General features: G+C 42.4%; 1 protein-coding gene across 1 annotated transcript in view; it reads right to left on the bottom strand.

Moving 5' to 3' along the window:
- Window positions 1-19,808, bottom strand: part of efnb1 (ephrin-B1) — a 58,057-nt gene that overhangs the window by 2,481 nt on the left and 35,768 nt on the right. Inside the window, exons 3-4 of the mRNA XM_069170467.1 lie at window positions 8,510-8,602; window positions 2,174-2,290 (exon numbers count right to left, since the gene is read on the bottom strand). Of these exons, the coding sequence (XP_069026568.1) occupies window positions 2,174-2,290; window positions 8,510-8,602 (210 nt within the window). The remainder of the gene's footprint in view (window positions 1-2,173; window positions 2,291-8,509; window positions 8,603-19,808) is intronic.

The raw sequence follows: 19,808 nt of genomic DNA, 5'->3' as shown, positions 1-19,808 counted from the left end.
CCATATTTGTTTTATTTTATATTTTATATTTGTGAGATTTATTATTTAAAGATCACATAGGTACATCAAAAACCTGGTTTTCATGTGCTCCGTGGAGCTGCGTTTTGCCATGTGTATAGACTACACGGTGGGGTGGAAATATGGCTGTGCACACACCCTTCACCACTGAGCTATCACCTGTTATTGTTTAACTCATTTGATGGCTATAATATTGGTTTATTTAGTTGCACTACATTCAGAAATGAAACCTGACTGTATTCTCACCATTTGTTTGTTTGATTGAGATATTGGATGGATGGTGTTGCAGCGTTTGTCAAACAGAAGGGCAGGGAGAAAAGAAAACATTAATAAAACTGGCGAGGTTCTTGCTTATTTGTAAAATAAGACAGACCCCCTCCCTTCCCTGCACAGTCATTTTCATACAGTCCCTTAGAGACTGCCGAACATTTACAGTAAGCTTGTCCTGTCATCTGCAGATCTCCCTGTTCTGTGCCTAAGTCAACCATGAGCACATCCCAGTTTGTTGTTTGCTCAACATGTCTAACAGTCGCATTGATGTAATCTAATTTAATCAGCTCAATCAAAATAGCCTCCAAATGAAATCTGTAGTCATCGCTCAACATAACAAAGATCCATGCTCTGATAAGATTGGAGCCTGGGCAAGTTGTAAGACATGTTGAGGCCACATTTGTGTGCCAAAGGCCAAGTGAGATATGAAAACAAAATGCAGAGGGTATATCTGAACATCTGATTTTATTTTATGCCTTTGTTTAAGGGGTTCAGGATGGAGGGGGGTTACGGGATGGGAAGTGAATGGCTGGCTCCTCCAGTGACTGAAACCTGAGAAGAACCAAATCTGTTTTCCATGTATGCATGCAGCTGCTGCCAAAGAGCAGTACTCACCCCATTCCCAGCACCACCACCTCTTTACTGTCCATGACCCCCCCCTCCCCTTCCCCCTCCTCCACCCCCCCCCCCCCCCCCCCCCCCCACACACACACATGCACACAATCACCCCTCTCTCACACACACACACACAGACGCACACAAAAGCCCCATACCTCCGGAGACTGCCATCCCCACTAATGACTGTGTCTCCGCACTCGGGTGGCCACTTCTCCACTTAACCATCTATTGAGGAGGGGATAGCTTGTGCCTTATCACAAGCAAATGACATCACTGAAAGCTACCAATTTAAAGCCTTATCGGTGAAATCAGAGGCTGAAGGAATTTTTGTACATTCTGGGCGCTGGAGAGAGCCTGTCAGAAATTTCATTCCTGAAATATCAGCCACTCAAAACCAGTGACTCGTCCTTCATTCCACCCTCCACTTCTTCACTTGACATAATCACTGATCTAACAGTGGTAGACAGGTAAAAGCCCGGGTGTAGGGAAAAGTGACATTAGGAAATCTTTTTATAGAGAAACTAATGTCAAATAAGCAATTATTAAATGAGGACGGCTTATCACATTGGGACAGGCAGAGCAGCCTATACTTGGAGGAAGTTTGTGGCACACAAAGTTGTGGAGTAAGTCAAAAAGTTAGTGTAGGGAGTGATCTAAAAAAAAAGAAAAAAGTGAGAAGTGGTTCCTCCTGTGGGAAGCAGCTTTGAAAGGTAAAAACAGGAAACAAGGAGGGCCCAGAGCATCCAAGGAGGCTCAAGTGACTTCTTCAATTATCTCTGCTTTTAATCTTCATTTATCTGCAATTCTAATGAGGGTTTAAAGGATATATAATAAAGAAGTCTGTCTTTGAGTCTCCTTGGGTGCAGCACACCCTTTGTGTACAATGTGATTAAGTAAAGTGACTCGGGGTGAGCTGTATTTGTTTTGGGTATGGTCTAATGTTGTTTTTGTTGCAACCTGCATTTTGGTGAGTCTTCCTTTATTCTGCACAACACTGATTTTTTGTGTATTTTTGCCTGCGGCATGATGAAGCTATATAGAGAAAGGTACTTTGGGGGGTCTCAACTATGATTTTTATTTTCTCTTTTTGGGCAAAATGTGATTAATTATTAATTATTATAACCCTCGAGGCTGTGAATATTCGCTTTTTACATTTTGAAAACCTGTATTTTACTAAATTATTTGCTCTCTAGAAAGTAGAAAGCATTCCTTAAGGAGTGCTAAGCTGCAGTTTACGGGTGTAGTGTGGGTCTGTCACTCTTCTCACCAGTGTTTCCTGGCATCTCGGGTCCAATCCGACCCTGGTCAGGCGGACTGGGACTAGACTCCGGTATGGTGTTGTCCTCTGAGGCCTCCGGCGCCACGGGGTTCACCGCGTTTGGGACTGCGGGTGACAAAAAAACACAGAAACTCAGCCTTGGCGAGCTGCATGCACTGAATTACAATGACTTGTTCTCTGCAAGGATTATTTTTTATTATCTTTTGATATATCTTTTATGCACAGAGAAGGTTATCTTTGTATGCGCTGAAAAAGCGTCTCAGAAGAGAAGATGAAAGCACAAAAAGAGGAAGGACAAGTTAGCGAACGTCTGTGTAACACGCCAATATCCCTGTCCTGCAGTAAAAGATGAACTCCCATCTGCAACAGCAGCTCCTTCAGCAAACACTCAGACAGGCATTTCCAGCACTGACACATTCATGAGAGCATTGGACACTCACATACACACACGTCCCTGCACGCACACATATGTACACACCTACAATATACTTACAATACACTTAGGCATGGCAGAATGAGGGTAAAGTAGTTATATATTAACTTTTTATTGTTTTACATTATTCATCACGTTAAAAGGCCATAATATGCCTTATTTATTGCTCCAGCTTTAACTCTGCCTGAAAGAGGCACACTTGTGAAGGAGAGGAGGACAGGAAGAGAATCGGGGAGACAAGAAGAGGAGGGGAGGAGGAGAGGAGGGGGGGAGGAGAGGAAGGGAGGAGGAGAGGAGGAGAGGAGGAGAGGAGGGGGTTGAATAAGCTCTGAGGGCAATGCAAAGGAAACAGACAGTTTATCTGTCTGTCGTGATGTCAGCACACACACTTTGAAGTCTTTGTGCAGTAAACACTGGTGGGTCCACAGTGTGTTTTTTTTGTTTTTGTTTTGTTTTGTTCTTTACAAGGGCAGGGTCTGCAGACAGAAGACAGTTAGAAACTATTACCAAAGCCAGTCGGAAGGATTCCACAGTACTCTGTGCCTCTTCTCTATCAGACCTTATCTGCATCTGCCCGAAGGCCTGCTGAAGGCATGTGTGTGTGTGTGTGTGTGTGTGTGTGTGTGTGTGTGTGTGTGTGTGTGTGTGTGTGTGTGTGTGTGTGTGTGTGTGCGTGTGCGCGTGTGTGTGTGTGTGTGTGTGTGTGTGTGTGTGTGTGTGTGTGTGTGTGCGTGTTTGTGTGTGAGAGAAAGAGAGAAGAGAGCGTGTGGGGAGGCAATTTACATTTGAGTCCCCCGTGGCAAGTTTGTGTGGCATGTGTGTGGCCGTGCATGGGTGTGTGAGTGAAAAGGGCCTGTCAGTCTAGCAGTCTTTTTTTCTGTTTCCACCCCCGGTTTTTGGCCATATCTGGAGGAAAGACGACGAGGAATGATTTGGATGTGGAATGTCTGGCAGATATGGGGCAAGAAGAAAAAAAAAAAGGAGGAAAGACAAAGAAGGAAAGGGACATAAATTCATGGCAGCATCCACTTCTTTGTCTCCTTTTTTTGGGGGTTGTTGGGGAACATAAACTACATTATTCTCCAATTCTCCAGCCGATCCCCTCTCCTCCTCTATCTTCTCCATGTCCAGACCACCGCATTGCTCCGTACTGATTGCAGCACTGAACCTAGCCATGAGCTGTTGTGGGCTGTCAATAATTGATGAGAAAAGACAGGAGTGAGAAGTGGGAACATTCACGCATGACAGAGGATATGAGAGGACACAGTGATCTGATTCGTCCCATGCATATAGCCCCGACACTGTCAACCACTGAGCATGTGCAGGGAGCGTTCTAATGTTCTGACCCATTTTTCTGTGTGTACTGCTGACATTTCCCTCAGCTATGCAGACAGCAACTACCTCAGAACTGCCAAGCCGCCAGAAGGAGGGAGAAGGTGGGGGAAGAGGAGGAGTGAGAGTGAGGCAGACAATGATCGAGCCATAGAGGAGAGAGACAGTGATGTTGGGAGAGGTAGAGGGAGAGAAAACATGAGGGGAGAGATGCGTGTGAGGCGGTGAGTCAACATATTTCTAATGAGCACGGTGACATGTTGAGGCGGACGGGAAAGAGAGTTGTGAACAGCGACGCATGTACAAAACATGGACTTCCTATACTCTCTCTTCACTCAGTTCCTCTTCCTTTTTACTTCTCAGTCTGTTATCACGACAAAAGACATGTAATACAAGGCATTTCAAGCACAATTACACATCGATATGTCAGGGCCTGAAACCTGCCACAGACAGATGACTCAACACGATTATGCCCAGTGGCGCTGTTACATTTAATAACTGCAATGTAAATGTAGCATTAAAAGGATGTGCACATATTTCACACCGGAATGAGTCACCAAAATACAGAGGAATCCACAGTGCAAAGTGCAAAGGAGCACAAGTGGACATATGGGAAGATCTTGGGGACTTGGCGAGAGGTAGTGTTGGCATTCAGCTCCAGAGACAGGAAATGTGAATCAAACACAGTATCGTCTGGGGTCAGACACAAGCAGAGCCCGCGTTTATTTGTGTTTTGCAGAGACAAAACCTCGTGTGGCTGCACAGGGTCGGAGTCTATAGGGCTACAAATAATGTCTGTTTTCATTATTGATTCATCTTTTAAGGATTTTTTTTTTTTTCACTTAATCTATTTAAATGCCAGTAAAAATGCCCATCACGAATCCTAAAGACTCTAAAGTGACATCTTAAAATGAATTGTTTTGTCTGACCAATAATCCAGAAGCCAAAAGATCCAGGTTTTTTTTATTAAATAAAAGAGAGAAAATAGCAAACTTAAAAAAAAAAAAAACTAATTTCAGAAGCTAGAACTTGCTCTGGAAATTTTTTATTTTTTACTTGAGAATTGACTTAAACCTAAAAAAAATATTGAATTACCTGTTAACAAATCCTTACATAAGTAAAAGTATGTCAGTTTTATTAACAAAATGTACATGAATAAGTATTAAATGTTAGAAATTACACATTATGTTACTGGATTATCATTAGTGACCATTAAGAGCTAATTTAAACTAAATAGTTGTTTTATCTATAATAATATAAACTAATTTATAAGATAATATGAATGAATATGTATCTGAATGTGTAAAATAAAATTATATTTTACATACAGAGTATATACTTGCATAAAATAGACAAATCCCTCCAAATGCAGTAATGTTTCATTGAACAGGGTAAAATCAGTTGTACTCCAACAGATAAAACAAACTCTGCTCTGAAAAGGTCATTTTGGGAAAATTACACTTGACATTTTTTAGAACTTTTTAACATGTTCAAGACAAGATTAATTTTAATTAAAAGAAAAATAACCTGCAGATTAATTAATAGTAACTTCATTCTGTATTTATAAAAAAAAAATATCACCTAGAGATTGCACACAGCAGCCAAATTAAAGCCAGCGCTCTAATTTCTCATGGCACTTTGTCCAAATAGTTACTGGGTTGGATGGGCACATTATGCATCAATAATTCCACCCACAGAAATAGATTTAAAAGTAGTAGCAGCTGGGCCAACAGCATCTTCTCTAACAAGGTTTTTAGGGCACATTGATCGTGAGTGACAGCTCGCTTTGGACCGTTTTGGGAAATGAGTACATGACGAAGTTGAGGAACAGCCGGGAGCCACAGAGACACACTCTAGCTGAGACAAACTTTCCTAGAACTTCCCTCGAATAAGACATTTCCTACCAACGTTCATTCATGGGAGAATACACGTTTGTTTTTCTCCCAATTAATAGTTTATAATAAAAGCCTGTGTTGCCTGCACTCCTGCAGCCATGTTGTCATTCTGCTATGGTGTTGCAATCCCAGGCTGTCGGATGCTCAAATTGACCTACATGCAGAGATAATGCAACGCCTGTCTGTTTCTGAGATGGTTGTGGGTATTTTTCAGTGTATCTGCTGAATTTGTTCCGACTCAGACCCTGCTAGCATCAGCAGCTTGTTAGCTTCCATTCTCCCTCCGACTGCCAGGATCCACTGCTGTCATCCCAGCAGCCAACATTCAAATATCTTCACACACACACACACACACACACACACACACACACACACACACACACACACACACATTGATGCATATTTCTCAGCCAGTCTCAGTTTATTCCTGACAGGTTGAGATCCAGCTTTTAAGCTGGAATCAGATCATCATGGCGGGCAGATGTTCCTCTCAGATGGCGGTTAGTGTCTGTTTCGGTCAAAACAACCACACTGAGGATGGGGGAAATGTTTACAGAGCAACACATCTGTGTACTATACCCTGTCAAATTCAGGATATGGATGTCCTCATATTCACTTAAACTGCATATAAAAGTGAGATGTATGAAGCAAAGCAAATGTTACATCCGAGAATATCTAAACAAAGCTTGCTTGTTTACTTCGAGCATTTTTAGATGACTTATCCTGACCGAGCGCTTACATACAATTTCAAACATGCCTTCATTCTGTGATTATTGTGTGAGAATCACAGCCGAGGAACATCAGAGGCCTTTTTATAATTTACAACTGGAGTCATTATTCATAGTCGTTTCTCATTTGCTTGTTATTTCTTTGGGCTTTTAATTTCTACACTCTTTTCACAAACTGTTTATAGATTTAAAAGATTTATTCAAAGCTAGTGTACATAAGAGCGGTGGGTGATCTGATGGATAAAATCTATTCATCTATTCTGGTACATGTAATTGTATATTACAATGACAGCATGTCGCGACACTACATTTTCAGGAAGTTCAACTGGAAAAGTGATACATGAGATAACCAGATGGCAATTCAATTACTGACAAATCAGGTTACTTCATCACAGTGACGCACAAATCCTGAAAATCAATAGTGCAGTCCATAAAGCAGTCCTGGTTATTGATTTGTAACATTGCCTGCGATCGCTTAATACAACCACAGATATTCCAGGGATGGTAACCCCAGTATACCCCTATTATCTTACAGTATAGACTAAGTCAATAACTAATGATTTTAAAGTCATATATCAAATTTAAATATTATTTTTAGTAGCAGCTGTCTTAAACTCTTCACCTGAAAGTTACATTTCGAATAGTTTTTTTGGCAACAATTTATTTTAACAGATGTTTTCGCTTTCAAAAACACAATAAGCAACAAACATTTTATAAGATACCATCATGTCGTTGTAACCTTACGTAGGGAATTTTCAGTTTTTTCAAAAGTGTTTGTCAACAATAACTTTATATATGAAGTATCCATAACAGATAATTAATAAATAACAAAATTACTTTTTTGCAATCTTGTACTTTCAAATTTGATATGAAGCCTCCATGAAATATACATTTTAAATAAAGATATTTATTAGGTTTATATAACTCTAAGATAATATTTTCAATTTATTAATTAACAGAGTCAAATTATGTTTACTTTATTTGCTTGTATGAGTACTACGGTAACTGCTGCTAATGTAGGTTTTACAATAAGTGGACTTACTAGAACCAACTAGTTTTTCTGAGGTCTGAAAAAAATTTGCAAATTTAACACAAGTTTTGAACACATTTACAAACTGATCTCAGAGTGCCTCTGAATAATTTCTAATTTAAATTAAAATGTAAACACTTTAAATGTCCATATCAATCTATAACAACTACACTACAGTGTGTTATACGCAATTTACACTTTATAACGTATTACCATTCAATTTTTTTGTAAGTGCCAAAAAAATTATTAAATTTTTTTGCTAAATGTATCAATATTGTGTATCTTGTATCTAACTGTGCATTTACTATATTCTTTATAACTTTTGTTTTCTTCATGGTATAGGGCTTCACAATGTGGACTTTTCATTACACCGTTCTGGAGGATATTATTCTACTTCAATATATTTCATTATAATGAAAACAAATGTTCACAAAACCACACGAAACTAATGAATAAATGTTAAATCATTTTTCATTGTTAGGATTTTTATTTCCACATCTGACAAAAAAAAAAAATCCTAATTGACTTAATTTGTTGAATTGTATTTATTTGTTGGTGTAATCTTTGATTTAGGTGTCGATTTTTTTTTTTTTTAAATAACATCATCACAAAGCCTTACCACTAAAAATCAATTCATAATTATTAGGAATTGTTTATTAGGAATTGTTATTGAGAACAATGTAGTGCCAATAAAGACGCCATATCAAAATTGAAAACATGTCAACCCTGTCTATTTCAAGATGCAACTCTCCATCTCCAGAGAGCAGGTCTGGTTGGAGGCTGGTGGCAGACAAAGTCACGCTAGTCAGACATAGCGACAAATGAAAATGTCACACCAAAGTGAAACATGGCTTTAAGGCAGCAACGCTAGATTGTGTTCTACATGTGAGGTGAGCGCACATTTACCTTGCCCGACTTTCATGATGACTTTCATGGCTCGGCTCTTGCACACGCCTCCCTCCCGGTTCTCCAGGCCCTCGACCGTACCGTTGGAGGTTGCTGTGGAGGGAGGAGGAAGGAGAAAGAGGAAAGGGGTGAAGGACAAGGAGAGGGAGGAATTGATGGAGGGTGAAGAAAAGAAAAGCAGAAGAAGAAGAGAGAAGATGACACACCGGTTAATGAGCACGTCCATAACGCACAGAACTAATCAATATTTACGACAAGCACTGATTAGCTGTTCCAGTGATTAGCCGTTCTCACCCTCAATCAACCGCCAGCTCCTCTCAACGGTATCTCTCATTAACACAATAAAGTGAAGCCAAATGAATGGAACAACATTAGAGTCTACTGAGGGCTGGTGGGTGCTGAGGTGGAGAGAAGGAAAATGGTCAGACCTGTGTCTGTGTGTGTGTGTGTGTGTGTGTGTGTGTGTGTGTGTGTGTGTGTGTGTGTGTGTGTGTGTGTGTGTGTGTGTGTGTGTGTGTGTGAGTTTTCTGTCTGTGCATAGTTTAGCAGTGAGACATGCCAGCGAGACTTCCAGCTGCTTGCCAAGTCCTCCAGCAGCTTAGTCCCTCTGAGCCACATGTGTCACTACTTTCTGGTAGTGCAAAGAACTAAATGCTTCCCTTAATGTTTCTATCTGTGTGTGTGTCCATTTAAACTGTACGCTCGAGTGTGTGTTTGTTTTAAAGTGTGTGCCCTGCTCTGACTTAAGCGAGGAGCTCAGGGTCGAGGGTTGTTTATTCAATGTCACATTCACTTCAGACACTGTGACACAATTGGCTGTCTATTTTAGGGCCCATGATAATGACCTAGGGAGGCAGAGTGTGACTCTGACCTTAACACTGAGCAGCTACGCACAAGGTGTGTGTGTGTGTGTGTGTGTGTGTGTGTGTGTGTGTGTGTGTGTGTGTGTGTGTGTGTGTGTGTGTGTGTGTGTGCGCGCGCGTGCGTATATGTGTGTGTGTGGGGGGGGGGGGGGGGGGGGGGGAGTGCGCCTGTGTGGGCGCATGCGATGGCAGCTCTAATTTTGGAATTCCCCAAATGATCTCCATCTCCGCTTAGTCTGCTGTTTCAATTTACTCCCTTCCTCTGAAATGCTTTTGTTTCTCTTCCTTGCATTATCCATGTTGCCCTCTCTCTCTCTCTCTCTCTCTGCTTTTACACTCACTTCATTTAGTTTTTTATCTGCACTATCTGCCTCTACTTCTCCCCCTCCCTCCTTTTTCCTCCCTCTCCCTTCCTCTTAACTCAATGACCATCTCCCTGGGTGATTGCTTCAGATGGCACCCTCATTATGATGAGATAGTCTTGGAGAGGGTGCTTATCTAATGATGACACAAAGAGAGGCAGACTTGGCTACAGGCAAGAGGGGGAATGGGGGGGTGGGGGGGGGGGGGGGTTGGGTGCGTCCAAATATTGCACTACAAACAATGAGCTACCCTCTCTGGCATGATGTATGAATGTTTCTGCATGTGTTTCCCTGATATTAACTGATATTTTATCAAGCAGTGTTGAAATCTGGCTCTGCAGCTATGGAAAAGCTCGTCTAGTTGATTCATGTCCTGTCATTCCTAAGTATTATTAATGTTGACATTTTGTTGCCCCATGGGATTCCAGCTTTGTACTCCAGCAAAATTGCAGAAAACTAAATAATGAATTGCACTAATATTATTTTACATTATCAGATTATGCTCTAAATTACGAGGGGAACCACAACATTTTGTTAGTGTGGCCGGAGCACGTGATAATTTGCGAGAACGATTGTGATAACATCATGTCAGGAGCTCTTTGGCAAAATCCCCCGCCGCTGTGTAGACTCAACACGACTGAGTGAGCCGGACACTGAAATATATACGAGGGGCCACGGAGCTGAGCAGCGCACAGGAACAAAAAAAATAAAATAGGTTTGAAATTTACGTGGGGCATTAATGTGAATGAACACTCAAGGCTAAGTGAGTATTATGATTTATGTAAAGTCTATGCAGAGAGCATGTCTCTTCTAAAGGGAACATTCAAAGACAGTGAGGTGAACAGGCCTGTTTCCAGTCTTGGAGGCGCAGCCCTGAATGAGCCAGACGCTGCCGCGAGTACTAACCTCATCCTGCCATTTTCCACCCAATTTCTTCTCTTCTTTCAATTTTTAAATTTCCAGGGCAAGGTTATACAAAAATGAGTTCTTTGAAGATCAAGCTCAAAAGGCACTTGAATAATCTGACTAAGAGTAAGCGTCATGCTATGAATTTTATATCCACTCAGGGAGAGCAAATCTTCTCAGTGTTAACTTACTTCTGTCATCTAAATTAACTATTCCTTCAGGCTGGCTGAACAGACTCCCACATTACTGATGTGGCATGATGATGAGTTGGCCCTTCGAGGCTTTTATTTAGCCGAACAACTGAGAGAGAGCTGGATTTATAAAGTGATGATCACTTCATATGTTGTTTGTACTCAGGCCATTTAAAACATCAAATAATTCAAGCCTTTACTGTACTGCTCAAAATTTATAATCCAATTAACTGTGTCCAATTTTAACCACATTTCCTTATGTGAATGCATCTTTTAAGCACTATTCAAGATGTAAATCGACTGCACAGACAACTGTTGAATGCATTTAAAAATGACTGTCAAGCCCCACGCAGTCTTGTGTTTGCCATTTTACCCTTTCCTTATGTCAGTGTGCTTGCATCTATCGTGTCAGAGATCAGGCAAAAAAACTGTGCCAGCCAGGTTTCTCAAAGTCCCTAACCCTACCCTACTACACTACAAGGACACACTGCCAGCTTTTTTTTTTTTTTTTTTTTTAATCTAAAAGCCTCTCACTCACTCTATCTCCTCTTCCTCTCACTCAATTTTTCCTCCCTCTCTCTAACCCTCTCTCTCCCGCACGCTTCATCCCCGCATACTGACATTAATCCAAATCTGGATTTCCAGATATTAAAAGGCCGACAGTCATGTCGTGTTTTGGAGAGAGGAAACTGGGGAATTGGGTCTTCCTGTGTGTCTCTGCAGAGATAAAAACACAGGGGGATAAAGCAACGACAGGACGAAAGAACAAAGAAATTCCCAGTCTGCTGCTAATGATTTAGTGGAACAAACTGGTTCAGTGTTAGCAGTCCAGAATACCCGAAGAACTGGTCATTGCATGAAGGAATGTTGCTTTTTTTTTTTTAATAAAGCGCGGTCGGCTCCAAAGAGGGCTTTTTGTATGATTTAAAGCCCTCTTTGTGGGTGTGGATCATTGGCCACAGAGTGACTAGAGGGAGAACAAAAGATCTACAGCTGCTGAAGTCATAAGAGAAACCAGGTGCCAAATGTTGATGTTGGGAAATATCTACAGTACAAATGTATCAGCCAAGAGGAAGCCTTACAGCGGAAAGAACTGGCCTGGTAGAAAAGGCTCCTGTTCCAACACTACACACATTTACTAAAACACAACACATTAACATGCATATGAGAATGTACACTCTTGCAAATGCGCACCGATTTCACAAGGACATTTGGGGTAGAGTGGAAGGACTGCTCCCCGAGGAGCTCTGAGGAGAAGAGTGGGAGATGTGTGAGATGCAGTGCTGACTGGCCAAGACAACACAAGCTAAGGCTGGAGTGTGATGAGGTGGTCTATATTTATTCTCAGGTCTGCTAAATGAGGTCACTCAGGAGGTCCTGCTGAATACATTCTCCATCTCCATCATGAATCATCTGCTGCTTATTATTCCTGTCCAGCCCAGGAGGCTCGCTTTCATACAGCGCAGTGGGCTGTGTGTACGTGAGAGCTTCTGCTACTGTGTCTATGCGTGCGCGTGCGCAACATCTGCCCAAAGCACTGAACAAGGGGATAGATACAGCCCATGTGACAGACAGAGAGCAGGTTGTTTAATGAGAAAGTGGATGAGAGGTGACATTCATTGGCTACCTTTCACAACCCCCCCCCCCCCCCCCAATCCTCCACAGCATTCAGACTTCCACTTAGACGAGCCGAGCAAGCAGCGTGTAGTCACAGTAACCACCAGTGATAATGTCTACATTTTACAACAACAACAAAAAAAAGGCTAAACACATCAACAGGCAAAACCAAAATCTGATCTCCCACACTTAGCATCAAGGAAAAACACCAGCACACAGAACTGTTTCATCCATTTGAGGCGAAGCAGGGAGCTAAACACAGCCCCGTGCGTCTGTGTCTGTATCAAACAGAGCGTCACAACAGGAATGGTTATTTCTCATACCTGTGATTTTCCTATCTTGGTTTTGTTTACATTAGCGAACCAGAATCAGAGTGCTGAGAAGGAGGAGAAAGCCTATTTGCACAAAATATTTCACTCCTGAATGAGCACAGAGAGGGTTAGATTAGGTTTATGTGCCTGATTCCAGAGATAACCCTCCCCAGCAGATCTGGCATGCACGCAAGAATGCATGTGCACTCACACACACACTCACACGCAAACACACAGAGGGAGGTTGGCAGACTGGAATAATACTGGGGGAGCTAGATGTTTGCACTTTGAACCTTTTCTAATCCAGAGTATTAGGGCATGGTTAAAGCCTGATTATGGTGGAATGAAATGGATCTAAATAGATGTCCCAGCCCATCAGCCTTCCATTTCTTTGTCCTAGAAATAGAAATGGAAATCAGTAATCAACCTCCAACCCCTCACTCGCCGTCTCTTCTCTCCCACGTAGCCTCCTCTGGCACTTGGCACCAGCAAAGAAAATTCATTCAGACTTCTCAGATGATTTAGGTACTCTCAGCCTGGCCGTTGTTTTGTTCTTTTGTTTCTTCACAATAATAAAACCTGGCAGACAATATAAAATAGTCATATCTTCGCTGCAGGTCCCACAAATTTTCCATGCCATTTTGGACATCCAACATTGAATTTAGGTTGGAATAAATGTGGTTTTGAATGATGAGGGTGGACACGGCTGATTTTCTCATCTTCATGTTCAACAGCGTTTCTTTTTTTTCTTTTTTTTTTACTGTTACAAAGCATCACCAAGTAGCAGCTCTAATATTACTGCGTGCTGCCTGTTTCCAGGAGCCACTTTGCTGCGGGTACAGTAAGCAGGTAGCAGCATTAGTGTCAGGGTTTAAGGTGGTTAGCGGCCCAGTGCACACAACTGTTGCTCAGCTCACTGCTTCAGTATACAGCCAGAGGGGGAGCTCCTCTCCTGCCTTCTGATGAGACTGCTCTCTCTCTCTCTCTCTCTCTCTCTCGCTCTCTCTCTCGCTCTCATACACACGCAAGCAGAAAGCAACAGCACGCCCGGCTGCACACACACACACACACACACACACACACACACACACACACACACACAAATACAACCACACTTGAAATGGTTGCAAAAGAAATATACAGACATGTAAGCCCACAGAAGTGAACACAGATGAAGTGCACACTGACATGTGCATGCACACACGCAAATATACACACACACACACACACACACACACACACACACACACACACACACACACACACACACACTGGCTGCCTGTGTAGCCAGAAGATCAGGCGGGACTTAAGAGCTCCTCCGGCACCAAAATTACAGGGTACCTCTAAATCCTCCCAGCAGAGAGCACTATGGGATAGTGCGGGGTGAGGGGGAGGAGGGGTGGGTGGTGCTGCGAAGGGGTGAGGGAGGGCAGTGATGTGGAGAAGGGTGCGTGTGTGTGTGTGTGTGTGTGTGTGTGTGTGTGTGTGTGTGTGTGTGTGTGTGTGTGTGTGTGTGTGTGTGTGTAGGGAGGTGTTTAGAGAGGGGATGGAAAGAGGAGTGCAGGGTGAGGAGGGGAAGGGGAGGAAGCGGGAGATTCCTTTTTTTGAAGAAGAGTGTGCAAGCGGGAGAGGAGTGAGACTTGATCTGTCTGAAGTGTGCTCGCATGCGTGTGTGTGTGTGTGCGCGTGTGTATGCGTGTGTGTGTGTGTGCGCGTGTGTGTGTGTGTGTGTGTGTGTGTGTGTGTGTGTGTGTGTGTGTGTGTGTGTGTGTGTGTGTGTGTAGGGGTGCAGGATGGGCGTGCGTGCATATGTCGGTTAGGGAATATAGAAGGAGGTGATGAAGTGAGGAGTTGAGAGAAGGAGGAGGAGAAGGCGAGCTGAGTTTGGAAAGAAGAAGTGGGAGGTGATCTCTCTGTGAACCAGAGGAAGCATATGTGTGTTGGATTGTGTGCATGTGTATGTGTGTATGTGTGTATGTGTGTATGTGTGTGTGGGTCTGCCAGCTTGCTTCTCTTTCACTCACACTCAGCATTTCACTCACATTTCACTACCTTAAGTCTCTCGTTGTGTGTGTTTTGGCCTCTGTGCAGCTGTGTGTGTTTGAGGAACTGTGTTGAGTTGAGTGTGTGTGCATACGTTATGTGTGTGAGCATCCACAGACAGATATGGGCAAGAGTTTAAATTTGTATGTCTGCATGTATCCAAATGTTTGGGAATATATATGTTCTGTTTTTTTATTGTGTGTTTGTATGCGTGTGGTCCCTGTACATCAGTCCCAGATTACTGAGCCAAATTTTGGGCATTATGGACTTCCACAGCCGGCACCACTGGGCTAGTGCTTCAAGACTACTTATGACAGCTTTTAACCTCTGCAGAGGGCCTATCAGCAGCTCCCAAAGTGGCTGGGTGTGCATCTGTGAGAGAGTGTGTGTGTCTCTAGAAGACTCACTGCCTGCAGTCACAGGAAGCTTCTGCATCATTTAGCTGCGGGTGTCGGTGTGTCACCTCTATGGCGGATCCAGTGGGGCAGAGCTTTTACACCGCTGCACTTTCCACTCTCCATTTCCCAACTCAGCATGCTGCAAAACCCCAAGCTCCCATACTAAGCGCGAAACTTCCCCACATATCCACACTTACACACACAAAGACAAAGGATGACATTGTCCTGTATGCGCAAGCACGAAGACATAGGACAGGAAGTGCACATGGGGAATTTTCACATCCACACATCCACGCCTACACACGAGCGAAAAGTATACACACAGCGCGGGCCGTCTGTCGGATCAGTAGGAGATAAAGGATGCAGAATAACAGGAGGACCTTGGGGAGCAGAGCAAGTCATCTGTCTCAAACACGAACAGACTGAGCGCACTCCAACATGACATGATGTAGACAGACTCATCTTAGAGCATATCGCATCTTGAACCTTTCTCCTGCACTTCTGCCAACCCTATCCACCCACCCATCCACTATCTTCATACACACACATAAGCACAAACACACAAAATGGAAAAGGCCTGCTCAAAATGTTGAGAGCGCGCTTCTAAGCCGAAACCAACATAATCTGACAGGTGTACACCGAAGGAGTACAGAATTCTGAATGAAGTCGATTGGCACAATAACACGGTGTAACCTGAGGGTGGGGGGACTTACAGCTTATAATACAATAAGCTGTTGCACATAGTATTAAAGTTATGAGAATCAAAGACAGCACCCAAAGCATCCAATAATAATCTAATAACCACATCGACTGTAAAACTCGAGCCTACCAAGACTCTGCTGTTCCTCGTTACGGACCAAAATTAGATATCAGCTATTTTTTTAACTTTACCAGCTATTTCAGCTATAATATATTCTGTTGTGTGGAGATGTTGCCAGTAGCCCACACAACCCTCCCTAATGACAGAGTAGCTAATTGGCAGTAATGGCTCTTTTCACCGATATCATCGAGCTGCAGCCGCAGAAAACCTCAGCAGTTTAACACAAATCATTTGTGGGGTAAAAAAAAAAACTGGGGGAAACAGGCTGAAGAAGTGGCCTGCAGTGCCTCTGTGCCTCACATGACCAGCAGGATCAACCGAAAAATATATATTCAGATGGATGTGGCTGCTTCTTTTCTTAGTTTGCTGTGAACGTCACTTCACATCAATTAGATGATTATTTAAAAAAAAAAAAAAAAAAAGTGGCACAGCCCTGGTGGGCACACACACATTAACAGCTTTGAGTACACAAAGCTAGCAGGTGAACAAACACATTGTGAGTGACACACACAAACACCCGCCGTACACAAACACACACTCCTGCCTCTGAACTCCCCTTGTCGACAGCACATCATTTGACTAATAGCAGCTGAAATGTTGCGTGTTCAGAGAAATAAGCAGAGGGGAAACTGGGTCAGGGAGAAAAAAAACCCGTCCATTTCACCTTCCTATTGGTCAGAGCTAAAGGTTAGGGGAGATGCAACACATGCTGAGGCACACACACACTCACACACACACAAACTCCAAAGCTAAAGGTTAATATTGTTCATGTGGGAGTTGCTGGGTTGCTGTTTATCTCGCTCTTATCCATTATGTACGTGTGCACAAGGCTTGATTGTGCGGTTATGTGTGTAGCTAACAATGAGCACAGTTTCATCCTTGTTAAAGACAGAGGGGAGTTCTATATTAGTGTTTTATTAATTCCATCATGGGCCCAGTTTTTCCCCAATCACTGAAAAAGTGGGCAAAATGCCCACTCTTTTCTACCAATTGATGATTAATCCACATCAACAATGAGCCAGCAGGTCTTCTACTCAAGTATTTCAGTTCCGACTTTCAGCCTGACAAAGCTTCTGATACACTCTCATTTGTTACGAGGAACTATTATTACGCTGACTGATGACTTCCTGTTGCTACTTTAAATTAAAAAACCAAAATCTTTGCCATATCATTTGGTTATGATCCTTCTGGGAAGTTATACACAAAGAAATGGAGCATAATATTACATTTTCATTCTCTATTAACCGTCACTTTACACTGGGGAGAGCTGGGAACGTGCCAAAAGAAATGATCGACAAAACAAACAACTATCAGTCGCAGATCAAGAATAACTTTCCTGAAAGTAACTACCAGCTACAAAAATATGTCCCGACATAAAAAAACGATTCAATGTATGGGATTAATAAAATAAGGGAGAATCTTTGTATGAAACAAGGGATTCAACATTCAAAATCTATCTACTACGAAATCAAAATTCAAATCATTATTTTGTTATGTATCTATGCATTTATTTATCGATAATTCATATCTGTTGTTAAAAAACAGGCCTATATTTTGGGTAAGGTACTTTTCACTAATAGAAATAAATATTTTGAAATGATGTAAATTACACTTGGCTTACATGAAATATAAAGTGAACCATGGGAGGACAGTTTCCTGCATAGAAGATGAACAGACATAAAGCCGCGCTAACTTATTGATTACATCAGTGATTGCACTGATTGTCTTTTTGCCCGTGAAGATTAGTCTCCAATCCGATTATTAAAATGAAAGAGAACAAAATTGGAGAAAAGAAAGGAAAATTAATTCATGAATAACAGAAATCCATCTTTTCTTTCTCAATCCTTAAATCATCCTGTGACCCCTGTGATTGTTCTTAGGTTGGGCACCACTGGTCTAAATATGTGACATTTTCTTTGTACATTTTGTTGTTACTATAGTTGCTTGCTGATCAGAGAGCTGATTACTTCATGTGTTTTTATGTCATCAAGGTAAGGTGCACCTTTGACTTTGAAACTATTGCTTCCACGTGACAGCCTCTGTTGTGTCTGTACAGATATTAAGCAGGTGAGAGGCGCATTAAACGAAAATTAAGTGAAAACTCTTTATGCCCCGAAGCAAATTCATTAACAATGCTCCCATTAACATTCAATAAATAACCTTTAAATGCAAAACAAACAACAGGGTTCTGAGCTGCTTCTTACTGCAATAAAACTTCACAAGCAAATAACAGGTTGTCATGAGAGAAACAAGAAGAGCATGGCTCTGATTATCCTGTTATTTTGCTAATGAAAATGTCTTTGTTCTGAGTTTAGTCTATTAGAATTCCCAGTAGGTATTTACTCAAAAACGTCCATATTAGTGGGTGGTACTGGTATTTTCAGATTACACATGTGTAATCAGCTGACAGATGTACAAAGAAGGTCTATTAGTAAGCTTGTTCCTCAGCAGGAGGTTCATTGAAGTTTTCGTCTTGCTTCATTTGCACTGATAATCACATGAGTTGAACCATGGTTCGCCCGCTAAATCCCCACAGATGATAAAAGTGATCCTCTCCATCTTCTCTTTAGCCTTTGTGGTCGTCTACAAAGGAGAAATAGGACTCTGGACTGGAGAGAGGAGTCGCCCTCCTCGATCCACCTCTGAAAAAGGTCCACGAGCCACAAATCAGCCTGCGCTGCCTGATAAAAGAGCCGCTGGGATGGATCGGAATGTGGTGAGAGATAGTGGTGGCATGTCAAAGGCCACGAGGCTCCCAAAATCTAGACTGACTGAGGAGGTAATCTGTGTGTAAACTTCCCCCCTGAGGGAAAGCAGAGCTAAAGCAATGGAACAAGCCAACAAACACAAATAATGCTGGACGAAATATCCTCCAAGCCCTCACCACTCATGCTGCTGCCTGTAAAAGATGTGCTTGCAGGGGCCGTGTGTGTGTGTGTGTGTGTGTGTGTGTGTGTGTGTGTGTGTGTGTGTGTGTGTGTGTGTGTGTGTGTGTGTGTGCATTTATGCAAATGTATTTAGATGTGCAAGTGTGTGTACATGTGTATAAAGCTATTCTGTGTCTGTGTGCAGCTCCTACACTACATCCATTCATCCTGTACAGAGAGAGCAGCTTCATTTTCACTGACCTTTTCAATCTGGCCTCCAGAAGAGAGTTATGACAACTGAGCCAGCCTTGTGTTCCTTGGCACAATAACACACATCAAAGATGGGAAACAAACAAACAAACAAACAATAACTCTTACCGCAGGCTCAGCGCTTCCAGCCTCAAATAGGCAATACAAAATACACTCGGGGAGGTATTCTAAATAAGAGGGAACAGCAGAGCGATGCAGGGTGCGAGGAGAAACAAGCCGAGTGCTGCAGCTCAGGTGAGAAAAGCGCCTTCAATCTAATGATGCTGCCTGTGTGATAATCAGGTCAGAGCAACATAAAAAAAAGGAGAGATGCTCCTAACAATTGTTGCCAAGTCGATCTGTTTTTGTTGGGGGGGATTAATACATTAATTGTTACCAGATGCCAGAAAAACGTCTCCACTCAAAAAAATCCAAGATATCATTCATTTGGAAAAAAGACAAGCAGCAAATCCTCACATTGGAGAGCTTGCAACAATCTGTGATTGACATTTTTTTGCTCGATTAATTCATTGAACAAATAACTGACAAATTGTTTCTGCACTCGAGAGATTAAAGCACCGAGAGGCAGTAAAGGCAGCGAGATGGGCAGAGAGAGAGATGTCAAGAGGCAGAGCGAGAGACAGAGAGTGTACTTGTTATTGCGGAGAGTCG

Source organism: Embiotoca jacksoni, unplaced genomic scaffold (assembly GCF_022577435.1).
Source record: "Embiotoca jacksoni isolate LCO1_2020_lvr unplaced genomic scaffold, fEmbJac1.0.p SCAF_5, whole genome shotgun sequence".
Lineage (NCBI taxonomy): Eukaryota > Metazoa > Chordata > Actinopteri > Embiotocidae > Embiotoca > Embiotoca jacksoni.
The sequence above is the reverse complement of the archived record's forward strand: the minus strand, read 5'-3'. Positions and strand labels throughout refer to the sequence as shown.